Raw genomic sequence first — 11312 nt, forward strand, 5'->3', positions numbered from 1 at the left:
GCCAATCAAATCTTTGCACTCCGATAAGCATTGCGAGTTGAGTCCGCAAGTGAGAAATGCACAGGCAGAGAGGAGACGAAAAAGAGAAAAGAGATTTCACATGGCTTTTAACCAAGAATGTACAGCTTCTTACATGTACTTTCATCCCATGGGCAATTCAAAACCAGAATATCTCATATATCTCCAATCCTAGCTGACAGGACAAACTAGAGGTCACGTACATACATACATACAGCCTCGTCCAGAAAGAGGGAAAAAAAGAGAGAGATGAAACCTAACATTTAGGGCAGATTGCTATATCAACTACAATTGAGGAAAAGGAAAGAGAACAGAAACAGAAACTAGATAAAATAAGGATAAGAAGGAAACTGTTAAAAAGACATCATAAGAACAAACTAACACATTATATCTTCTTTAACTGAGGTACACATATCATGGAATCCATTCCGGCTGATCCATACTGGACTCCACTCCTCCTCCTCTGATATGCTCCAGTCCGAGAACCAGCCCAGACTATCCTGAGGTTAAGATAAGATAAAACTTATATAACTTAATCCCCTGTAGGGGAAGTTTCGGTTGACATAGCAGTACAAAGGTATATAAAAGAACAGATGCAGTATTGTAGAAATATAAAAGAACAGATGCAGTATTGTAGAAGCTTCTGCTGAAACATGACACCGTAGCCATAGAGAGATGATGAACTAATCCAACATTAAAGACCTACAGAAGCACTGTTCTGGTCCGGTAATTCAACAAACTGCATTGCCCAGTTATGGAAATGCCAATAATAAAAAGAATATTTGTTATTTGGAACATTGTTGAAGCAATGCAATTGGAGCAGTTTGGATAGTTTATCAAAGGATGCCACAATGACTGAACAAAGACAGCTGAGGAGCAAACCAGCTCAAACAACACCTCCACTTTAGACACCTGCAGGACTTCCACAATATCAACAATATACTTGATTCCAGCTTTACAAGAAAGTAGGCTGGAGCACTGAATGGACACAGTACATGGATGCTATCACTGGATAAATGCTGCCTGTGTGTTGCAGGCCAGTCACAACAACATGTTTGCATGCATGAACAGATCCTGTAGAGCAAGGGTTTTCAAAGTCTGAGACTGTGGGCCTCCCCTCAGACAAAGCTTGGTAAATGGCTAGTTTTACTTGGTAAGTTTTGCTCAATTCCTGTGCCTATGGGATCATAATTATATTATTTCATCCCATAGACACTCAACATTTGAGCCAAAGTAGCCTAACACTGCTGTTTGACATAACGTCTGGCTACACCAAATAGTTTTAAAAAAGGTTTTCCCTAAGGCATTTATTGGTACAGCAAAGAGCAAAAAGTACTGCTCTGGTGAAAAGAACCATTGAACTAGTTCCTGTAGCATCTTTTTATTTATTGTTATTTATTTAACCTTTATTTAAGTTCCTTGAGATTGAAATCTCTTTTCCTAGGGAGACCTGGCTAGGACGGCACACCTGTTACAATTTAAATAGAAATAAAACATTGTCAAAACAAACAAACAAGTATCACACATAAAGGAAAGGGACTAAGCCAGGTCACATGTGGCAGTTACATTTCTCAGTAACATGGCATTGTAACATAGCTTTAAATTTATTTAATGGGACTAGATCATTTAGATGTAGCAAGTTTTGCAAGTCATTCCAACAGCAGGGAGCAAAGTAAGAGAAGGCTTTTTCCCCCAGCTTAGTAAAAACCCTTAGAACCTTGTAAGCAAGCCATGTGAAACGGAGCTCAGGCTCAGGAGCTAAGCTATATGCTACTCTGCGTAAGCAGAGGTAGCTTCTACACCCCCGGTGCTGTATGGTGGAGGTTGGAACCTGTGGCCATGTTATTACCAGTTTATGATCATTACCAGCTTACAGTCAAGACACCAGAAAATATTAAAATAACTAATATATCTGTTATTGACATTATACTTCAAAAGATTTTAAATGCTTTTTAATATATAAATGGTAACATTATTTTGCAGATTATTGTCTGGAATAGGACACTTGAGAGAGAAAGGTACTTTTTATATTTGTCTCAAGATTTTATTGATCGGTTCTAGTTGAGGATATGAATCTCCTGGTGTGTGTTAGCAAATAAAAATAGGCCTACTATATTAAAAATGTAAATAAATAAATAATCATAATCTCTCACTCTCTCTCTCCCCCTTTCCACAGGTCGCTGTCCCTTCAGACAGTACATGCCCAGCAAGCCGGCCAAGTACGGTATCAAGTCCTGGGTTGCCTAATCCAGCTACGCCTGGAAGATGCAAGTCTACACCGGGAAGCCACTCCCTGCGGCGGCAGGATGACCCGCTCCCACCTCCGAAAGGAACCATGCAGGGCGTGTGGGTTGTGCTTGACCTGCCAAACCTGGCTGGCTTCAACAACCTAGACAAGGTAATCGCCACATACAACTGCAGGAGGATGACCACCCGCTGGCCCCTGGTCGTATTCCACAACATCCTCGACATGTCCGCGTACAACGCCTTCATGGAATGGGGAGAGATCAACCCCAGGTGGCTGCTTTGCAAGCGCAACAAGTGGCGGGTGTTCCTCGAGCAAGGCGCTCGTCAACCCGCTCGTCAAGAGAAGGCGGTGTCTCCCTTGAGCCGAAGCCTCTGGGGCGCTGGTCAGATCCCTCCCCTACTGTCCCACCTGTGCTGACGAGGCGGATTGTGGGACACTTTGACACGGATGAGGATGCGGCGTGTCTACACAAAGACGGGGCAGCAGGAGAGTTAATTCATTTTGGATTTTGAGGTGCTTCTCTGCCTTCACCATCTTGCAAAGATGTTCTAAACTGTTCAAATAAGTTACTAGAAACTGGGTTTTTGGATGCTCTATTGATGAAAAGAAAAAGCTGTAGCTATGTAGCTGTACCCAGCTAAGTTACAAGGACCATTTCACAGGCCAGACGTTGTTTCACTGTTTTACTATTAAGAATGTGATGAATTTTATACATCACAACATGTGCTTTATTTTACGCTAAAGGTAAAATGGTAACAACTTAAGTTTAAACAAAACTAACATGTATTAAAGTCAGTAAGATGGTGAAAATGTTGATCACTTTTTATTAAATTAGAGCTACATTTGTATTGTTGTATTGTATAAATAATATAAACAAGTAATTTCTGTGTTGCTTTTATTTTTAGTTGTACTAAACACAACACCATGTACTTACACCTGGGTTTACTTGCTATAAGCTCCTCCAGAAGCCTCCTAGCTCCTCATCTCCTCAATGTGCATTTAAGGAATTAGTAGATCCTCCATGATTGCGGGGTGGCAGAGGATGCATAAGTTAGCATAATGAAAAGCACACCATGTATGAGAATGTTTGTATTACTTGACCATAAGATACAAAGACTGAATTATTTGGTCATTAGTTGGTAACAAATATACTTGTTTTTAGTCTAGCTGCACTAATTTTAAGATATCTGTGGGTTCTTTGAAACTAGATATTGTCTTAAAAAACTTGGCTATAATGTTCTGTCGCTGTTTTAAGTCATAATTTCCCCCATTTGATTGTTTTTATGAGCTCAATTTTTGCAGTGAAGGGAGTTCCCATCTCCCACAGAAAACACAACTTGTTTGTAGTCCAGCCTTCTCCTTTTGTTCTCTGTGACGTCACAGGGGAACGCGCGTCATAATGCTCGCTTAGCGCCTGGTCTGATAAGCCCTCAAAAACACCGGTGGAAAAACACACTGAGCTGCAGCACTCAGTGACAAGACGTCCATTTGCTGCCTCTCCTCTCCCTTCCAAACATTAGCTACCCTCCAGGAACTGCGCATGTGCTAAGATGCATCACTCCATAGCGTTCAACACATAGGGTGAAAAGAGGACCTGCAGCAAAAATATGGTGTTTTTTGAAAATTAAACCATGTAAACCTGTTCTGGTACAACCCCTAAATAAGATTTTGAACCTGAAAATGAGCATAATATGAACTCTTTAATTTGCTGTTTAGGGCTCCCTGGTCAAGTTAGCAATAATAAATAAGTAACATCCGGTTATACTTTCAAAATAAAAGTACTTGTTAATGTTGTGAACGCAATTTTGAAACCCCAACCACCTCCTTGCTCAGACTATTCTGTTAAATATGCTAAACCTACCTTTAGTGTTTAAAGGTGATGCTCCTGGGCTTCCCCAAGTGCATTGAACGATGATGCTATAGGAAACCCCAGTGTGTTACAAACTGACCCAACGGTCTTGATCAGATGTCAAGGTTAGGAAATAGCATGTTCCATTTTAGGGGTATCTTAAATCATATTCAAGATTCTTGAATATAAGGCATGAATATAGGAAATATATTGTAATACAATTATAGGTAATTCAAACTATGCGCGAATACTGGTGTTTTATTCATTGATTATTAACATATTAATTTAGTAATATAGATTTGTCAGGGAACACTTAATCATCATTGTATAACATCACCATCCATCCATCCATCCATCCATTCATCCATCATTAATCGCTTATCCTGCATACAGGGTTGCGGGGGGCTGGAGCCAATCCCAGCTAACATCGTTTAAAAGGCGGGGTACACCCTGGACAGGTCACCAGTCCATCGCAGTAGTATAACATCAAGTCAATTAAATTTCAGGGATATCAATCTGTTAGGAAGCGTAAGTGATTTTGAATCAATAATCAACAACAGCAAAACAACAGGACAATGGGGGAACTTGTTATGGTAGGTGGAGTGGTTGTGGTAAGAGAAGTTGTTGTGGTAGGTGGAGTTGTGGTCTGGGAAGTTGTAGATGTTGAAAGGGGAGCTGTTATAGGGAGAGATGAGAGATGTTGTGGTAAGTGAAGTTGTTGTGGTAGGTGGAGTTGTTGTCGGTGGAGATGTTGTAGTGGGAGTTGTTGTAGGGAGAGTTGTTGTGGTAGGTGGAATTCTTGTGGTTGTGGTAGGGGGGATGTTGTAGTTGTAGGGAGAGTTGTGGTTGTTGTAGGGGGAGTTGTTGTAGGAGGTCTTAGGGTTGTTGTAGTAGTGGGAATTGTTGTGGTTGTTGTTAGGGGAGTAGTGGTAGTGCTAGGTATTGTTGTGGTTGGAGTTAAAGTAATTAATTAATTCAAACGTTTATTTAACCAGGATAAAAAACTCCTTGAGATTAAAAATCTCTTTTACAAGAGTGTCCTGGCAAGTGGCAGCAGCACGGTTACAAATAGATACAGAGACACTTACAGGTAAATACATAGACACACTTTCACTCATCATAACAACGTCATCATAAAAAAACCTGGGTCCTAAATCAATTTAAAAACAGTGACAGACAGACTGCTTTTCTGCAAAGTCCTTTTAAAAACCTTTAAAATAATAAAGTGAGACCAACTCCTTCAACTGTAGTTGATTCCATGCAGATGGTGCTGCAAAATTAAAAGCCTTTTTGCCAAAGTCAGTGCGGGCTTTAGGGACAGTCAATAAAAACAGATCCGGAGAGCGTAGGTGATATGTCGCTGCAGGCCTCGGGAGGATGTAAGTGTTCCAATAAGGAGGAAGAAGTCCTAATACTGCCTTATAAATAAAAAGATGCCAGTGCATCCACCGCTGAATGAAGAAGGAGAACCAACCGACCAGAGAATACAACAAACAGTGATGAGTGAGAGATTTTAAGTTTGTGATGAATCTCAAGGCTCCATGAAACACAGTGTCCAAAGCATGAAGACACTGGGAGGTTGAATACATGTATAAAATATCACCATAGTCCAAGACAGACAAGAATGCTGAATTTACAAGTTGTTTTTTGTTGCTTCAAAAGATTAACAGGACTTGATTCTAAAAAAAAAAAAAAAAAAAAAATTTCAATTTCAGTTTTTTAACCAAATCTTGGACATGCAATGTAAAAGACAGTGATTGGTCAATGGTAATGCCCAAGTATTTGTAATGTGACACTTCTTTGATTTCTATACCAGAAAGTGTACAAATGGTTGGGACATTGTTTTTAGTTGATTTTAAAGTAGTCAGATTATGTTGTAATTGCTTGACCTAATGTGGACCCAGAACAATAGAGAACAGTGTCATCAGCATAGTAGTGATAGTTTGTATTTTTTATGTTATTGCAGAGGTTGTTTGTATAAGTGATAAAAAGAAGAAGCCCAAGGATTGAGCCTTGAGGCACCCCTTTTGAAATATTCAGGGAGGGGGCCGTCTACTTGCACACATTGTGTTCTCTCTGATAGGTAACTGCTCAACCATCCCACTGCTTGTTCTGATAGTCAAATGGAGGTGAGTCTTTGAAGGAGTATTTTATGGTCCACTGTATCAAAAGCTTTTGACAAATCAATAAACAGTGCTGCATAGTGCTGTTTATTGTCCAAGATTTTGACCAGGCCATTAACAACTTTTGAAACAGCTGTTATTGTACTATGTTGTTTCCTGAAATCGGATTGAGATTCATTCAGAATATTGTTATTAATTAGATAGTCTTTTAATTGCATGCTGATGAGTGATTCCATTAATTTAGCTAATACTGACAATTTAGAAATAGGCCTATAGTTATTTATGTTTGCAGGATCACCACCTTTGTGAAGGGGGAGAACATTGGCAGATTTCCTGATGACTGGTACTTGATTCATGGCTAAAGAAAAGTTAATTAAATATGTAACTGGATTGGCTATCAAATCTGCAGCTATTTTTAGAAAATATGGTTCCAATTTGTCTGGACCGGATGATTTGTTTGGATCTACATCTTTCAAGGCCTTCCTTACTTCTGGTACGGTTACTGTCTTGAAATGAAATGGTTGAGCTGACAATGACTGATCAATAGGACATACAGTGGGAGAGCTGGAAATTGGATTATGTAGTGTTTCATAAAGGGAGCTAGCAGCAATGAAGTGATTATTAAAACTATTGAGAATTTTGTCAATGATTTTTTTGTCATCAACAACAATACAAGATGGTACTTCTGTATCTGTTTTTGCTTCAGTTAATAATTTGATTGTTTTCCAGAACTTGAGAAAATCTATCTATCTATAACAACCAAGAACTGTGATGTGAAGACAATTCAAATTGTCTGCTTATTGACTTTGAGACAATTAAATTCACAAGAAATTAATTTTTCACATATATTGCAACAACTCCACCCTTTTTAGGTCAGTCTGTTCTGAATAAGTTGTACCCACCTACAGTCACATCCTTATCAGAAATAGATTTATTGAGCCAAGTTTCACTTAAACCAAAAACATCTGCATTGGTTCAAAGTGCCCAGATACGAACCATATCTATTTTTCCAACCAGACTACGAACATTCAAATGACAAAAACCCAGACATATGACATATTTTGCTCTGGGCCTGGATTTGGGTGGACATTCCCAGAAATTAATAGCAGCAATATTAGCAAAAGTCTCTGTTTAGGCAGTATACAATGATGGTGGTTGTGGATGACCAAGTTTAAAAGGGCTGCTCCTTGAGACCCCAGATGGTTTTGCAGAGCCATAAGACAGCTTAAAAGTTGCACTTCTGATGTGCCAGAGGTGAAGAGCAAAGGCTGGGGTTGAATGACCACAGCCAGCTGATGGCTTGTTTCACTCCTCCCCCGGAGTAAACATCTGGAAATGAGAGCAACATGTTTCCATGGCAATGAGGGGAGATTCCAATAGAGGCACACAGCGCTATCAAGTACAGCACAGCAACTTTACTTCATTTTAATTCAAGGATTTTAATCAATGTCCATTAAAAACTAAGGATCCTCTTTTTCGAGTAGATTGACTGCACCACCAGCTCCGCCCCCTCCGCAGTGTTCTCCAGTGACGCGGTGCCGTGATGCAGAAAGTGAAGCTGAATAAAATAATTACCGCGGATAAACAATGTGTTCCAAAGTTGCATCCAACCCAGAGAAGGTGAAACCACAATGCTTATTTCAGGATGGTACTATCCCTGGACCAACCAAGACCACAACTGGAGTCAGATTTCCATTCTTCCACCGCGAAGCTGTCCGTCTTCACAGCAGTACAAAGATAGATGGAAGTTTATATCGAAGTTGTTTGGCTCTGCACCAATCCAGGAAAGGGATCACATAATGCAGATAAAGTGAGTAGAAAAGTAAATCCAGGTATGCACACAGCAACGGCATTCAAAATAATATTTATTAAATGCACTGCATGCTTGCATTGAGCTTGTCGTGCCTGTAGCTGGTAAAGTGAGTGAGTTGTTGTGGTAGGGGGAATTGTGGTAGGAGGAGGTGTAGCAGTTGGAGTTGTAGGGGGAGTTGTGGTGGTAGGGGGAATTGTGGTAGGAGGAGGTGTAGCAGTTGGTGTTGTAGGGGGAGTTGTGGTGGTAGGTGGAGTTAGGGTTGTTGTAAGGGGACTTTTTTTAGGGTGAGTTGTAGTTCTAGGGGAATTTTGGTTCTGGTAGGTGGATTTCTTGTTTATGGGGAATACTTGCTGTAGGCAGAGTTCTTGTACGGGGAGTTCTTCTAGGTTCAGTTGTTGTACATGGAGTTGTTCTAGGGGGAGTTGTTTTAGTAGTTGGAGTTGTTGTAGGTAGAGTTGTGGTGTGTGGAGCTGTTGTAGTTGTAGGTGTTGTCGGTGGAGTTGTAGTTGTAGGAGGAGTTGTTGTAGGGAGAATTGTTGTTGTAGGGGGAGTTGTTGTAGGGGTAGTCGTTGTGGTTGGGTGAGTTGTTGTAGAGGGAGTTGTTGTAGGAGGAGGTGTAGCAGTTGGAGTTGTAGGGGGAGTTGTGGTGGTAGGGGGAATTGTGGTAGGAGGAGGTGTAGCAGTTGTTGTTGTAGGGGGAGTTGTCGTAGGTGAAGTTATTTCAGGGAGAGTTGTTGTGGTAGGCGGAGTTGTTGGAGGAAGAGTTGTGGTAGGGGAAGTTGTGTCAGGTGGATTTGTGGCTGTAGGGGCAGATGCTGTTTTAGGGAGAGATTTTGCAGAGGGATTTGTAGAGGGAATTTTTGTAGGTGCATCTGTTGTAGTTATTGTAGGGAGAGTTGTTGTGGTAGGTGGAACTGTTGTTGTAGAGGGAGTTGTTACGGTAGGGGGAGTTATTGTTGTAGGGAGAGTTATTATAGGTGGAGTTGTTGTAGGTGAAGTTATTTCAGGGAGAGTTGATGTGATAGGTGGAGTTGTTGTAGAGGGAGTTGTTGTAGGCAGAGTTGTGGTAGGGGGAGTTGTCGTAGGTGAAGTTATTTCAGGGAGAGTTGTTGTGGTAGGTGGAGTTGTTGGAGGAAGAGTTGTGGTAGAGGGAGTTGTTGTAGGGAGAGTTGTTGTTGTAGGGGGAGTTGTTGTTGAAGGGGGAGTTGTAGTTGTAAGGGGAGTTGATGGAGGTAGAGTTATTGTTGTAGAGGGAGTTGTTGTAGGCAGAGTTGTCGTAGGGGGAGTTGTTGTAGGGAGATTTGTTGTTGTAGGGAGAGGTGTTGTGGTAGGTGGAGTTGTTGTAGGGGGAGTGGTTGTAGGTGAAGTTATTTCATGGAGAGTTGTTGTAGGAGGATTTGTTGTAGGGAGAGGTGTTGTGTTAGGTGGAGTTGTAGTTGCAGGGGAGGTTGTTGTAGGGAGAGTTGTTTCAGTAGGTGGATTGGTTGTTGAAGGTGGAGTTGTGGGAGGAAGAGTTGTGGTAAGGGGAGTTGTTGTACGGAGAGTTGTTGTGGTAGGTGGAGTTGTTGTTGTAGGGGGAGTTGTTGTGGTGGATGGATTGGTTGTTGAAGGTGGAGTGGTTGTTGAGGGGGGAGTTGTTGGAGGGAGATTTGTCGTAGGGGGAGTTGTCGTAGGTGAAGTTATTTCAGGGAGAGTTGTTGTGGTAGGTGGAGTTGTTGTGGTGGGTGGATTGGTTGTTGAAGGTGGAGTGGTTGTTGAAGGGGGAGTTGTAGTTGTAAGGGGAGTTGATGTAGGTAGAGTTATTGTTGTAGAGGGAGTTGTTGTAGGCAGAGTTGTCGTAGGGGGAGTTGTCGTAGGTGAAGTTATTTCAGGGAGAGTTGTTGTGGTAGGTGGAGTTGTTGGAGGAAGAGTTGTGGTAGGGGAAGTTGCTGCAGGGAGATTTGTTGTTGTAGAGGGAGTTGTAAGGAGAGGTGTTGTGGTAGGTGGATTTGTTGATGAAGAGGGAGTTGTTGTCGTAGGAGGATTTGTAGGTGTAGGGGAAGTTGTTGTATGGAGAGTTGTTGCATTAGGGAGAGTTGTTGTAGGGGGAGTTGTTGTAGGGAGAGGTGTTGTGGTAGGTGGAGTTGTTGCAGTGGGAGTTGTTGTAGGTGAAGTTATTTCAGGGAGAGTTGTGGTAGGGAGAGTTGTTGTAAGGGGAGTTGATGTAGGTAGAGTTATTGTTGTAGAGGGAGTTGTAGGCAGAGTTGTCGTAGGGAAATTTGTTGTTGTATAGGGAGTTGTAGGGGGAGTTGTTGTAGGGAGATTTGTTGTATGGAGAGTTGTTGTGGTAGGTGGAGTTGTTGTAGGGGGAGTTGTTGTAGGCAGAGTTGTCGTAGGGGGAGTTGTCGTAGGTGAAGTTATTTCAGGGAGAGTTGTTGTGGTAGGTGGAGTTGTTGGAGGAAGAGTTGTGGTAGGGGAAGTTGTATCAGGTGGATTTGTGGCTGTAAGGGCAGATGCTGTTTTAGGGAGAGATTTTGTAGAGGGATTTGTAAAGGGAATATTTGTAGGTGCATCTGTTGTAGTTATTGTAGGGAGAGTTGTTGTGGTAGGTGGAACTGTTGTTGTAGAGGGAGTTGTTATGGTAGAGGGAGTTATTGTTGTATGGAGAGTTATTATAGGTGGAGTTGTTGTAGGTGAAGTTATTTCAGGGAGAGTTGATGTGATAGGTTGAGTTGTTGTAGAGGGAGTTGTTTTAGGCAGAGTTGTCGTAGGGGGAGTTGTCGTAGGTGAAGTTATTTCAGGGAGAGTTGTTGTGGTAGGTGGAGTTGTTGGAGGAAGAGTTGTGGTAGGGGGAGTTGTTGTAGGGAGAGTTGTTGTTGTAGGGGGAGTTGTTGTGGTGGGTGGATTGGTTGTTGAAGGTGGAGTGGTTGTTGAAGGGGGAGTTGTAGTTGTAAAGGGAGTTGCTGTAGGTAGAGTTATTGTTGTAGAGGGAGTTGTTGTAGGGAGAGTTGTTATTGTAGGGGGAGTTGTTGTGGTGGGTGGATTAGTTGTTGAAGGTGGAGTGGTTGTAGGGAGATTTTTTGTATGGAGAGTTGTTGTGGTAGGTGGACTTGTTGTAGGGGGAGTTATTGGAGGAAGAGTTGTGGTAGGGGGAGTTGTTGTAGGGAGAGTTGTTGTTGTAGGGGGAGTTGTTGTGGTGGGTGGATTGGTTGTTGAAGGTGGAGTGGTTGTTGAAGGGGGAGTTGTAGTTGTAAGGGGAGTTGATGTAGGTAGAGTTATTGT

At 41.8% G+C, this 11312-nt stretch overlaps 1 protein-coding gene across 1 annotated transcript in view; it reads right to left on the minus strand.

Annotated features, from left to right (window-relative positions):
• Window positions 1-7151: 7151 nt before the first annotated feature.
• LOC123974673 (mucin-2-like) overlaps window positions 7152-11312 on the minus strand; it is a 13071-nt gene continuing 8910 nt past the window's right edge. The window contains exon 9 of the mRNA XM_046055512.1: window positions 7152-10546. Within this exon, the coding sequence (XP_045911468.1) occupies window positions 8349-10546 (2198 nt within the window). The 3' untranslated portion in view covers window positions 7152-8348. The remainder of the gene's footprint in view (window positions 10547-11312) is intronic.

The sequence above is a fragment of the Micropterus dolomieu genome, linkage group LG08 (genome assembly GCF_021292245.1).
Source record: "Micropterus dolomieu isolate WLL.071019.BEF.003 ecotype Adirondacks linkage group LG08, ASM2129224v1, whole genome shotgun sequence".
In the NCBI taxonomy this organism is placed as follows: Eukaryota; Metazoa; Chordata; class Actinopteri; order Centrarchiformes; family Centrarchidae; genus Micropterus; species Micropterus dolomieu.